At 36.5% G+C, this 15,102-nt stretch overlaps 1 protein-coding gene across 1 annotated transcript in view; it reads right to left on the reverse strand.

Moving 5' to 3' along the window:
* The window catches only part of LOC306847669 (adhesion G protein-coupled receptor B2-like), a 316,825-nt gene that overhangs the window by 238,478 nt on the left and 63,245 nt on the right, over window positions 1-15,102 (reverse strand). Inside the window, exon 2 of the mRNA XM_079381759.1 lies at window positions 842-1,670. Within this exon, the coding sequence (XP_079237885.1) occupies window positions 842-1,655 (814 nt within the window). The 5' untranslated portion in view covers window positions 1,656-1,670. The remainder of the gene's footprint in view (window positions 1-841; window positions 1,671-15,102) is intronic.

The raw sequence follows: 15,102 nt of genomic DNA on the forward strand, positions 1-15,102 counted from the left end.
CGTGCAAAATTCAGAACTACATACTAGCATGCTACTCTTACTATTTTAACTTTTTTTGTGGCAGAAATAGTAAGAAATAGTTTGCTAGAATGAATGTTCTGAAACGTCAACTTGCTATATTTCTGAATGAAGCAGTGTTTCAGTGAATTAATTACTTATTTACTCCTGATTGAATCAGGGGTATTTAATTAATCCGTTTAGTAATTCAATGAGTCGTTATAATACAGTTATTTGTTGCCATCTACTGGCTTAACAATATATCTCGCAGAAAGAGTCCCTGAAATCCTACTATACCGAGAATTGATTCAGTTCCAAGTGCTGCACTAAATTTCAGAGCTCTTGAAACGCTGCTTAGCCAATCAGATTCGAGGACCAGACCTAACCTTAAATAATAAATAATAAACACAAAATGTTCAGATTCTACTGATAGATTACTTGTCACTATAAGCTTTTTGAGTCACACCCAGTTAGAACACAGTGTAAAAGATTAAGTAGCACACAGTTGGAGGTGTTGTTTCCCCACCCAGTATCAGCAGGACCAAACAGTGCAACCAAGGGGAGTCAGTGATTGCTATTTTATCACAAACACTTATCCTGATTGGAGGCAGTTCCAAGCACTTTAAAGTTACTTTCCCTTTTGTAATTAGAGGCTAATAATTGAAATATAAAATGAGCTCTCCAAATCAAATCAAGCTGAAAGTGAAACACTTTGCTTGTGATCCAAAACTAGCCCATGGTTACCCAATTAAACAAAGTAGCTTGTAAAGCAGCTTAATTGATTTTAATGGGGCAGGCTGTAAATTAAACCGCTAGCAGCTGGTCAGAAATAAGCTTGGCTTACCTTGCCGGACATCCCTGGGTGCTATAGCGATGCCATTCTTTGAATGCAGCTGTGTGACGCAACAGTCATCGGGTGGGGATTGCAACACGCTTGCGCTGGGGTCTAAAGAGTGGTTGTGGGGCACAGTGGGCAGAAGGGAGACCGGAGGGGCTGTGTTGGGACAAACGCATCCTGTCTGGGTGATACTGCAGCTCTCGGTTTCCCAGCCTGAGCCGACGTGCAAGCACTCCTCGAACCATCGGCACAGGACTCCACATGTGAACTGACTTGAATTCTCATTATTAATGAGCAGAACCTCTACGAGCCGGAAGTCCAGAGTTTCTGCCGACAAGGGGGCTTGGTCCTCAGACGTCCCATCTCCGTTGTCGCCTTCTTTGTTGGGATGAGTGGTCAGGCACAGCTGCACAAAGTTCTTATCGAACTGCAGGAAGGTGTGGGGTCCTGGGACCATGCAAAGCTCAACAGCTTCAGGGTCCGAGGGGAAGGTGGACTGGTCTGGGGGGCCACAGGTCTGGTTTGAGAGGTAGTGGTCCAAGGGCAGCACCAGCGGGGAAAAAGCTAAACAGGCGCCGGCATGGCGATTGAAGCGGAAATAGAGTGAGTACTTGGTGGGGTCAGGGTTCTCCACAGTCCAGGAGCATCCAGATGCCAGAGCCGACGGCCTGGGAAAGAGGTCCCTGAGCGAGAAGGAGCCGTATAAGACCCCAGCCACCAGAGAGGAGCAGGGGGCAGCCTGACCCAGCGGCTCCACGGCCCAGGCCAGTGCAAAAAGGGATGACAGCACAGACAGACAGAGATGACCAGCAGTGTTCATCCTATGTCATTTGTCCTGCGGGGCAAGAAAGAAATATAGATGAGTGATCCAAACACCATTTCAGTGAGGTCAAACAACTAATTAATTCATCTGTCAAATATGTCTTTGTTTAATCTTGCTCATTTTCTTTCTTCAAACAATATTTAAATCTATTGCAATACATACATCAGCTTAAATAGTTTAAATAACCAAAATAGATATGTTCTGTCATGAAAAAATTACTAATAAATATATTACTTTTAATATCATATCATCATATTTAATATCATCCCATGTTGCTTATACAGTAGGATTTTGTTTCAATTTGGGTTCATCCGGAACCTCTATTTGACGAAGGACAGCAGCTATTTACAAAAGGAACTTCTATGATGACAGTACAGTTCTGTGCTGGATGCCAAAGTTCATGTTTCAGCTTTTTAAACCTATGAATTTTGTCACAGATTGACCCTCTTGTCAAGGCACAAATCAAAAATGTATGGTTTGCAGTGTTGTGGGGTAGTCATTTTGTTGATCAAAAGGAAGACAGCAATTAAAATGATGTTGTAAGCACAAAGTAGCAAGATACAAGTCCATATAAAAAAAAATTTAAAAATTAAAAATAAATCATAACCACATCTGAATATACAATCTTACAATAGACATTACAATAAACATTTCTACATCACCGATGATGATTCTCCAAGCACAGCATAAACACATGAGAAATCCATAATAAAATCCACTGCTGATCATTTTCATTAATTATTACCAAAAAGTCATCACAGCCCTAAATACCAGGTTTATTATAGTTAACTAAAACAAAAACAAAAATGATAGCCATAAAATAAAATAAAAAAGTTAAATAATTGTTAACTGAAACAAATTAACAACATTTTCATTAACATTCTTCATATTCTAGTGCTGGGCAATGATTAATCGCGATTAATCGCACCCAAAATAAAAGTTTTTGTTTATATAATATATGTGTGTGTACAGTGTATATTTATTATGTATACAGTATATAAAGATACATACATACAGTATATATTTTGAAAATATTTACATGTATATATTTGTACTCATACAATTTATATTGTACTGTATATAAATATATTTTATATATATATATATATATATATATATATATATATATATATATATATATATATATATATATATATATATATAACATGTTTTTTTATATATATATATACATATGTGTTTGTATTTACAGTATGTATACATAATAAATATAGACAGTACATACACATATATTATGTCCACAAAAACCTTTATTTTGGATGTGATTAATCACGATTAATCATTGGCCAACACTATCATATACTAACAAAACAACAAAAAATTACAAAAACAAAATTACTAAAACTTTAACCAAAATTTAAAAACAGAAAATATAAAAATAAAAACTATAATAGTACCGCAATCATACTAAAATAACACTTCTAAATTTGATTTGTGTAAAACTCTGTTGGTAAAACAAAAGAGAAGGGGAGTTCTGAAGGAGAGACGGCAAGAAGGGCAACACAATGTTATTTGAATATTAGATTCATTAACAGATTTACATCACTAATCCTCTTTAATCTGTTCTGCGGAGACACTGCAGAGTGTCGAAAACAAACAGCCAGAGAGAACGAAAATGACAACAGAAAACCCGAGACAGGAGAAAACAGAGCAAGATGGAGAGGAACGGTTGTGTCACATATCGAGCCATTTAAGCTCTCTGACAGCATTAATGAAGCGGAAAGTTTTCCTGTAAATCAGCCCCTTCGGTCTTGATTCCTGCCTGCCAGAAGCTCTTCACGCCAGCCTTTTTCCACAGCTGCGTTTGTCAAGCCCCAATTCAGCCTCTCCAGAGCCGCCACTCAGTTTTCATTCAGTCAGCCCGCCCCTCTGGCACCAGTCCCTTTGTCTTAATTACATGTGGTTAGTGGGTCACATTACTGGCATACTGTCGGCTGCGGTGGGACGCCCTTCATTTGGAGGGCCTTCGGGTTTCCGTACACTCCCACCTGAATCAATAGGTGGAAATCTCGGACTTTCCTCCTCCTTTTTGCCTCTTTGTCATTCTGTCTCACCCTTCCTCTCCTCCTTCCCACTCTCACTCAGAGCAGACTTGTAAATCATTTCAGAGCTGCGTGTTCTCTCTGTGAAGGTCGCAATCCTATTCACAAAGACACAAAATGGACACGCATACTTTTTTCCGATGTCTCAAATCCCTGACGGATGTGCTGTGAAGACTGATGACTCTTCTGTGGAGGGTTTAGCCCTTCAACTAATCTCCCACACTCTCACGCACACATGCATCCTTTAGTTTCCCACAGTGACACATTTATAGGTCTTTGAGCTTTTAATTAATAGGACGTGGCACATGACATGACACTTATTTGTTTTGCTTTTTTATCCTGCCTATTCACTTATTTTAAAAATACATTAAAATGCAATTCAGACATTCAATGATTTGAACACACCACTTCTGTGATAAGCATGTCTTTCATTTCTATATTACAATTCATTTAGGTAGTTTTTTTGGAGCATAAATTCAAGCATGAGGAAGGGCGATTGATCAAAACTCTACTAATAAAAATATTTTGTAACACTTTAGAATAGGGAACACTTATTTGCTATTAACTACGACTTTTCCCTCAATAAATTCCTAATTTGCTGCTTATTAATAGTTAGTAAGGTAGTTGTTAAGTTTAGGTATTGGGTAGGATTAGGGATGTAGAATAAGGTCATGTAGAATAAGGCATTAATATGTTTAATTAGTACTAATAAATGGCTAATATTCTAGTAATATGCATGCTAATAAGCAACTAGTTAAGAGACCCTCAAATAAAGTGTTACTAAATATTTAAATGATTTAAGTTTGATTGGTGTGTGGCCAATTATATTTTCTAGAACTGTCATCTTGATTAAAAAAAATAATTATAAAATGAAAAAAAGTAAAATGATCTCTCTGTTTATAAATTTCTTTATTTTGAGAGATTTTTCTGATAGTTATTATGAGATTTTATGGGAGTTTCATGAGATTTGTTAAAGTTTTTAAATTATACACTTATACAATTGATGTATTAATGTTTATGTGTATGGAAACCCAAAATTATCATTTATTTTCCTCTGTTATAATCCTTTGTAAATGGCATATATTGACATTATTTTCTCAACTTGTTCATTATGACTAATGTTTCAATAAAAAAAAAAATAAAAAAAATTAAGTTGTTTGACAATCTTTTATTTATTTGACTGATAAAAACTACCTTATTGCTTATTCATATTTAAGACTGACCACATCTATGTCATGTGCAAATACACACACATGTATATTAGATAGATAGATAGATAGATAGATAGATAGATAGATAGATAGATAGATAGATAGATAGATAGATAGATAGATAGATAGATAGATAGATAGATAGATAGATAGATAGATAGATAGATAGCTTTAAAAGTGAAATATATAAAGATAAAATGCATTTGTCTAGTCACAAATCTGTTGCGACGTTATGAATATTCTGATGCATCCCAGCAGCCCATTAGCTCCGTGTATGAGGTGTGCTGGAATCAGTCACCACCAGCGAAGCGAGTTAAATGGAGCTAAGAATTGGCTCTGGGGAGGGGCCTTTAGACGAGGCAGATGAAAACACGAGAGTTTAAAGTGGATACATCTTTCATTCTATGAGAGGTTCCTGACTCAAGCTTATTATGAGATGGCTGGAATAAAGGGTTTACATGAACAAAACGGCGCAAACTAATTATTCTACCAAGAAATAAATAAATACTGTAGATGAATTGGCACAGAGAAGCGAGTTGCACTCCATTTCACAGGTGCTTATCGCTTCTCTCGTTCCTCATATTACTGAAAAATGCATATCTGATCATGCGTTTGCTTATTTACTTATTGGTTTATTTTGTGGGATTCTGGTGATGAAGAAGAGATTTTTTTTTTTTGTCACTGGCTATTTTAAACTGCAGGGTGCAGACAGGCCATATCTGAATATTTGTATATACGTGACACTAATCTGAGTCGTGTGAACAAATCCTTTCAAATCCGATTTGCTCTACTTTCATATGTGGTCCTGGATTGGATAGATTTCTGATTTGAGTCTAAATCATCACACCGGAATTCATGTGTTTGTACTACCCTGTAGATTAATTAAATGCCAGCAGTGCCTGTCTTAAAAAATAAATTGTAAAAATCTGAGGAAAACAGAGTTGGCAAGATAACACTTTTAATTGATATTGGAGGAGATGCTTCAGTTAGGCAAAATCCAAGGGAATATATCACAACCGAGCTGTGTTAGCACATTAGTGTTGCAACTTCCAGGGCTGGCGTTGATGCTGTAAAATGTGAGAACAATTCTAAGGGCCCAAAGGCCCAGCAATATGTAGTGATGTAGGATCTAACAATTAAATGTATATTATATACATTGTGATAATCTAGTCACACTTTATTTTCATTAACTACGATTTTTGCCTCAATAAACTCACAATTTGCTGCTTATTAATAATGAGTAAGGTACTTGTTAAGTTTAGGTATTGGGTAGGATTAGGAATGTAGAATATGGTCGTGCAGAATGTGTGCTTTATAAGCACTAATAAAAAGCCAAAATGTTACTAGTAGGCATGCTAATAAGCAACTAGTTAATGATGAGAACTGGTCCCTATACTAATGTGTTATTGATAATCTCAGTAAAATGTCAAGGAACTTCAGAACTTAGACTAATACCATTTGTTCAGAACTTAGAACTTAGACTAATATCATTTGTGATATTGTTAATATCATTTTATGGCAGCTTACTGTTCACATAATTGATAGATACAGGTCACTGAATGTGAACAGTCAAAGCAAAAAGAACATTAAGGCCTGTAATATCAACCATTGATCATACAATAATGTTACACCTGTGCATACACCTTCAAACATTTGTGTACACGTTTTTTTTTTTTTTTTTTACAAATTAATACTTCTTGTTTGAATAATTTCTTGCCAATGTTCATGTTCATTAAGTACACCAGTAAGCAGCTGTCAGTAACAACAGAAGAGCAGCACAAAGAAATCAAACACTAAACCACCTCTGAGAAAAGAAGCTTGAAAGAAGGTGGGAAAGACATAGAAGGTCAGGCAAACACAGAGTTAGGAGCATGTCTGGAAATAATAGGTTCTGAGATGAAACTGAAACAGTAATGAAAGACAGTGCAGACACGGGGATCTTTAGAGATGCAGGGATGGCTTTGATTTTTATGAAGTATTACTTTTTTTCTGTTATAACGCTCCTATCTCAGTTTAAGGAGCGCAAGGTTTGGGTGGGACATATTTAAAGGCACGTCCTATTTAAATAGCCAACAGACTTTTATTACATCACAGTCATTAATCATGATTTGTTACTTGTAAGGGGCGGGGCATTCTCATTCGAGATACATTTTTATTTAACAGAAATATATAGTGCAGATGGTGGGTTCTGGAAAGAAAGGCTTTTAAAAGTGTATATCAGCTAAAAGCCCAATTTTAGGAGCACACTAGCATACAGATGAGCTCAAAGCTAACAGACATGAACTAATATTTTTTTATTAGAGTTTTTAATATGCATTGAGTAAGCCTTTCCTAGGTTGATTAGAAAGAGAAGTCGGTCCACTGAGCTGTGTTAGGTCAGCACGGCACAAACTCTTTAATTCTGTGCTGTTCCGTCCCACTTTTGGGTTATTTGGCTTCCCATATTGGCCTTTGTTTGTTTGATCTGCTCATCCAGCCTAACATAGCAACAACCAATACCATTACTTTGGGGCTGGGGCTATCTGTTTGTCCTACCAATCACGGATAATTCTGAGAAAGCTGTTTGAAGAAGTTTAAAAAAATGATTTGATTTGCTGATGTTATGTGATGCAGAAATAACACGCCTTTAAAGAACAGAATCTAATCTTGATCTCTCTCTCTTTGCTTATTCACGTTTAGAAAGAATAGCCTAATAAATAAATGAAAGGAGAAGATGAAGAAGAATATGAAAACTCCAGAATGGCTTGCTGAAATATTTTTGTCAGCTACTCATCATGTGATATTACCCATACCTATGGTTGGCTTTAACACTGTCAAATTACTTCAAAGCTGCTCTTTACACAATAGCAAATCTTTTGCAACTCAGTGTACTTTTATGTTCAGGTCAGGTCAGCCAGCTCATTAAGTCCAGATCCCCAGGGTACAAATCACACACCGGCACACAAAAACACACACCCTCACAAGCAATTACATAACTGTTAGGCTGAACCAACCATGTGTCATTACAGATGAGAGCAGCATCTTGACATTTGTGAATCCATCTTCAGTGTACATGTTCAAGATCTGAACATTTGATTGATGGATACAAGGATTCCCAGCTAACCTTGGGGCCGCGTAGGACCGGAGGAAGAGAGCTAAGCCGTTCAGGGGGTATCGGAGGCCCTGTAGTGGGTCCGAAAGCAAGCTAATGTAATGCTATAATGACCTTTCAGATGCAGGAGTGCAGGCTGGATATGCAGTAAAAGCAAGGTTAGATTGAGGGCACATATGTTGCCTTTGGATGTGATGTCCAAATGTCTAAGCAAGACTCCATATGAGGTTTGAAGGACAAAATATGTACTTGGGTATAGTGGACTTAGCAGAGGTGAAGAGAAATACCAGATGTTCTGGTGAATAGGATGATACGTGTTGGAGAGTGTGGACAATTTTTCTTCAGCACCATTACTTGTTTGGCCATATCACATACCGAATCGTTATGGTTCAGATGAGGGATGCACGATATTATCTGACTGATATCGGAATCGACCGATAATAGCTTTAAATGTAAATATCGGCATCGGCCTGATATGAAAAATTATGCCGATATGAAAAGGTGAAGGGGTTAACTCACATGTGCTCAGGGTGTGCTAGTGATTAGATCACGTCAGCAGTGTGGCTCATTCTTGAAGCAAAGTTTTGTCTGAATGACGATTTTGGATTTTGGACGGTTTTGGATTGCTGCATTTAATCTGTGAAAGCATGTATAGAATGCGTTCGGTGTGGGATAGAGTAAACAGTAATAGCACATGCAGCAGCTTCCCCCCAGGTCCTAATGCCCGTTCGGTAAGGAGTTTTAATCTGTAGGGGGTGCTGTTGGCCTACTTCTAATTAAATTAAAAGTAAAATAGCCTACACAAATAACATTTAGACTGTTTCTGATTAAATAAAGCAGTAATTGATGTAATACAATTAGTATGTTTTGATTTAATGGTCAGAAGCTATAGCTTATATGAAAAAAAAAAAATCACAAACAGGACACTTGTAAATTAAATAATTTTATATATAATGATTTATTCATTAATGTGTAACATGTTTTATTTTTTAAAACAAATCATGAGCTTTAAAAGATTTTCAGAATTTTTACAACTCTTTTGTTTTAGACCATCTACAAATATTAAATCTTAAAATAAAATATTAGGGTTAACACTGCATCTTTCTGGGGGGAAAAAAAATGCAGCGATTGATATAGTTTATATTTATTTTCAAAGCTTCAATGTACTGTTTAAAAACCTTTATTAATTTTTATTTAATTCTAATAAATATGTTCTTGTTAAAAACTAACAAAAAATAATAATATTTTGCTTATAATTTCTGCACAGGACAGACTTGGTGTTGTTTCCAAACAAAAGGAAATATATCGGTATCGGCAAAACGAGTTAAAAAATGAGTTGAAAATATCTGCATATCGGATATCGGCAAAAATCCAATATCGTGCATCCCTAGTTCAGATTCCTCTTTAAATAACTGCATTGATCGGTTGTTGTAGATTCAAAAGTCCTAAATGTGAAGATTTCACATTTCACACTAAGCTATCGCTTCATCAATAGACTGCAATTGAATACATAATTAACAGCCAACTATTCTGCATTCAGTCTACAGTAAATCAATGGAAAGCACACGGGAAAACAGTATAATCTCTCCTATTCTCAATGGCACACCTATTTTATAATTCATAATCATGTCATCTGTGCGTTTGTTAGATGTTTTCTCCAAAGTTGCTCTGCATTGAAGGCACAGGCCTATTTTATATTTCATTTAATTGACTTTCAATTCATGCATTTTTGGGGAATCGAACCCATGAACTTGGTTTGAGCTTTACTGTTAGCGCTACAAGAAAGCATCCCCATGTTATAACATATAACATGGATGGATTTCAGAATAGAAAGTCTGAATATGTTTTAACTAATATCTTTAGTGTTTGCCATACAAATGTAAACATAGATTACTGCTCTCTTATTTGTGCTACCATGTTTGGCGTAATGAGGTACTGTCAGTTTCATATTTACCCACCAATGTAAATAATAATGTTAATAAATAAATAATTAAAATCATAAAAAACAGCATCTTTGGGCGGAATAAGCTACAGTGCAAACCAGAGTTCATGTCAATATTCATAAGAATTGCTCTGTGAGACTAAATGGCTTGCAAATTACAACCTGAATTCCGGAAATGTTGGGACTTTTTTAAAATTTGAATAAAATTAAAACTAAAAGACTTTCAAATCATGTGAGCCAATATATTATTAATAGTATTAAGTTTTGTAAAATCAACCCTCCAGTTCACAGTATGCTATATGTTCATATTATTAGCCAAAAGTATAAACCAATATGCTACCACAACCCACAGAATCATGCTCAAGTCTAGGGATGCAACGATTATAGATTTTGCTGGTACGATTATTGTCTGATGAATAATCACGGTTTTACGATTATGACGATTATTAGGCATTTATTCATTTCCCAACATTAATAATGTATAAAATCACATGAACACTCTTTAGATGTTAAAGTGTTATTTATTGCTGGCTTTTGAAACAGAAATAACACAGTAACCAACAATACAGCACAAAATAATAATAAACAAACAACAAACAAAAGTCCATCTCTCCCATTAGAATTAAAAAAGGTGACCGCTGCTCTGTAAACATCCATGACAGTAGTTCTCTTTTGAAAATAATGAACGAAAGAACAATAGGTAAGTAAGTCCCATTTATTAACATTAGTTAAAGCAGGTTAACATTAACTAAAAATGTGCAATAGCTAATTGTTGCAGTAGTTAATATTCTTTGTTAATGTTGATTAATAAAAAATACAACTATGTTAGTTAATGTTAGCTCCATTGAATTATATTAAGACAACTTTTGATTTTATAATGTATTATTAAAAGTTGAAATTAAGATAGCATTATTAATAAATGCAGTCATTGTTTTTTTCATGTTAACTAATGGACCTTGTGTTACTGAACAATAATAACGAATCAGCCGTTGATATATAGATAGGCCCACTGTTCTCTATTATAGATCAGTGGATGGGCCATGTTTTAGGTTAGAAATAATGTTTGAAAATAAATAGCTCATTAAGTCTTTAAGTAAGAATTATTTGATGCTATTGTGAAGACTAAAGCGAATATAAATATCTAAATGACTGAGTGTGAAACATTATTTACACAGTTTTAGGAAAGTAGCACAGCGGATTTGTTTACTGGGTTACCGGGGTAACGGCAGCGGCAGCGCCCTCTAGTGGCGAATGTGCGTCATTCAGCGCGTCTTCACTTTAACTCGCTCCGCTTTTCTTCTCATCTGTGCTCATTTAAATTAAACCGTTGCCTTTTTAAAGTTCTAAAGTAATCATATGAGGCTGCATCCCAATTTTTCCATAAATAAACAGAATAAATTAATACGTTTGTTATAGGCTACTGTATAAGTTAGGCTGTTTTGTATTTTGTTTTGTATTCGCACTTGTGCTCCTAAATACATTTTCCAGTTCGCACACATCTATTTTTAGTCGCAAATGCGAGTGAAATGCTCGCACTGTGGAGCCCTGCACACTACTATCAACAGGCATTTCTTTGGTGGAAATAAAGCTTTGCTGTTTAGTCCCTCTGTCACTAATGTAATTAGTGTAGTAGCCTCCGTGTCTCTGATAAGCAGCGCGTCATTTGAAGCTGGTGCACCACTAGTGTGACTTTGTTTTCATTTTGCACAAGCTGCAACAGTTCAGCTCCGTGCAACAGAAACACTCGGTTTTGCGAAACCTTTACGATTAATTAACCGTGACGTTTTAAAGCGCGGTTAATCGCGGAACCGGTTAATCGCTGCATCCCTAGTTTCCCAGAACTTATTACCTTGGTCAAAGTAATCATAACTAATGCACTCTAAATGTGTCAAGGAGTTAGAGTTAGAGATTAAAGGTCATAAACATCAGCTAGGGGCTCTGTCTTCAGTTTTTTTTGGTCAGTGTCGACCTGCTGGCCTAGTAAAACCCTGACCCATTTCTACAGCCCTAAGCGTAAAAGCCCTTGGCTTTGAGACACTGTGCAGAAAAACTGAATGTTCTGCTTCACTAACCAGGACACCTAGTGAGAGACCTGACTATCGTTTCTGTTTCTGATTCACCAGGTTCTATCTACACACCTTGGGGATGGGATTACGAATGAGAGATACCAACTTTCTCTCAGGCCACGATGCCCCAAAACTCCAAAGTAGTAGATAGCTCTGGGTTTTCAGGGTTACAGCACTGAATAGATTTTTCTTTATGTTCCCATTGCATGACCAATGTCAGTATCATTGCATTGCTGATGTAGTGACATGATAAAATAAAAAGAAAGTGGTAAAGTAAAAAGAAAGTGTTGACTATAGCAACAATATACTGTACATATTATTTTATTATTTTTATATTTAATCAGATTTATTAAATTTTATTTACATGGATGGATGGATGGATGGATGGATGGATGGATAGATAGATAGATATTGATTGATTGATTGATTAATTGATTTTGTTTAAATGAACTCCAACACTACACTACATAATCACAATGCTGTTGTTCAATTATCTATTAATACTTCTAAAGTACACTGGATACTTCAGGAAATCCTGCACCTCCTGTTGTGACTCTAGGATAAGCCCTCAGTGTCCTTAAATCCTAGATACACCTCTGCTCTTCAGTACATGTACATGAGCTCTCTGTTGCAGACCCCACACGATAGAAGCTCAGCGGCTCCTCTCTTGCCAACAACAAGGTCATGCGAACCACATGCTGGAAGATTAAATTACATTTTCTGTGGAGTGGATGCAGCGCCGTGCCCATTTTACCCAGACCCCCAAGGCCTCTCATAGAGTGTCCTGTGGTCAGGGGCTGGCTAACATCGAACCTCTCTTTCATTGACATGCTTACACTCCCCATTAGACCTGCCCTGCTTTAGCCATTGATTTATTCATCCACACTGCAGGGGGCTAATAAGCAGCAAAAGCAGAAAGAACAGGGTTTAATTTTCAAGAGACAAAGGAGATATTGAGGCAATTACAACGGTGGGAAAGACAGGGTATGCATTAAGCCTTGAAGGTCACCAATTACCGCCTAAATGACAGGAGAGAAAAATATGACACTTCAGTGGAATTATCATGTAAATGTTGCATCATACAAAAAATGGCAGAAAATGGCATGTGGGTGATACATTATCTTGCTGCACTGTGTGACATCTTCCAATATGAATTTCCACGTTGAGCTGAATTGATTGAGACTGGCTGATAACCGATCGAAGACCTGCAAGCTGGCAGGAAGTGTGATAAATGTGAGGAGGTCAGCATTCGGCACGATAAGCTTCCTGTGATCTCTTTTATGGATGCCAGTAGATAAACGTTAACAGGGACACTAAAGGAGATCTCAGAACTAAGTCATAAATCAAAATTCTTAAAAGATCGTAATATATTTTTGATCTTATTGTGAATTATTATTATTTTATTTTTTATTTATTTGGTACAAACCTTCCTACATTTGTATTTTGAGTGTGATTCACTTGTCAAAAAAAGAGAAAACACAAAAATAAGGTTTAAGATGAATTAGACTGATACCATTATTGAATTAGGCCAAACAAAAAAAAACACTTTAACTTTAGTTTGCTCATTTTTGAAAAAACGTTTTGTTTTTTTGCAAAAAGGGAACAAACACGTAAAACTTGTGGACGCATGTTTGGCTAATCTTTTGTTCTCCCTGCTGGGGGGTGGGGGAGGGCAGCCTAACATGGTTTTCTGGTTTTAGATGGTTAGAGTTATTTAGTTTATCTGTTTTCCTAACTAGTCTATCAGCCAATCAAAGCTGGATTTCAGCTGTTCTCCCTGTCTGACTAGGGCCAAATCTTAGTGTGTATAATGCACACTTACCCACAAATCATCCATTCTCGATGGATGAAAAATCAAATCCTGTCCTACTTTTTCTGTTCGAATATATTTTGCTCTTGGAAATGTTATATTACAGAAATAAAACAGTCACACTGACACTGTTTTTCCAATCTTTGCAATACTGCATACTTGAGAAAAATAAGACATCTCAAGCAAAGGTCTTCAAACAAAACGCAGACATGCTTTCCAGACAGCATTTCGATTTTAGATTAGATTAGATTCAACTTTATTGTCATTACACATGTAAGGTACAAGGCAACGAAATACAGTTAAGAAGAGATCGCTTGACCCCAACGTAATTTACAGTAACAAGTGAGGAAAAGGAGAAAAAAGTAAATAAAATAAACAAATAAAATAAAATAAATTAAAAAGGGAGCAAGAGGGGAAGATATAAAAATTATACATGAGAGAAGAAGTAACCATGGCAACATCACAGAGAGTTTTATTTTACTGTAGTTGAGTTTGAGGGCTGAGGGCTTTTGAGGGCTTTCTGCAGTTGTTTTCGTCCAACAGGCTTCTCCGGAGACCCTTAAAGAGCATTCCTGAACACAGAACAAATGTGCTACACAGAGCCACAGCTACCAGTTTCAACAAGAAACTACTCACACGTGACTTCATGTGACCGATAAAAACAAGTTGCAAAGTAACATGATACTGATCTGAGTAATGCTGGGTTGCTCGAACTATGTGTGGTTAGCTTCACTTTTGTCTAGCAAGATTCCTCACAGAAGCATCTGTGATATGAATGTACACAAACAATAATCCATACAAGGCCATATATTATGATGAGAAAAATAACTGAGATACATATCAGTGTATGATTATATCACCACTGCCTTATGATGAAATATCAAGCTAGGCCTTTTCTACCTATTATGGCCTTGGCTGTGGGTGTATGTGTGTCTATGGCCATTGTGCAGTATGTAATAAAAGGAACACTTCCTTGTCTATGTGACATCGTGACAAATTCATAAGCTTTGAGAGGGACGTTTATTTAAGGTAGGGGAGAACAAACCAGTGACATGTTGTGTGTGATTTCTCTGCAAGACAGCGGGAGCTCAAACAGCAGTCACAGCAAGCTGACAGCCCCCCCCTCGCCAACCCTCAACCCTGCTATAATTTATTGATGTGCGGTGCCCTGTTTGTGCAGCAGAACACTGGAAAGATTTTTATTTTTCTGGAACACCATGAAACAACACATGGACAAGCATTAGAATGAGATTAGGGCCAGGTT

Source organism: Barbus barbus (assembly GCF_936440315.1).
Source record: "Barbus barbus genome assembly, chromosome: 27".
NCBI lineage: Eukaryota > Metazoa > Chordata > Actinopteri > Cypriniformes > Cyprinidae > Barbus > Barbus barbus.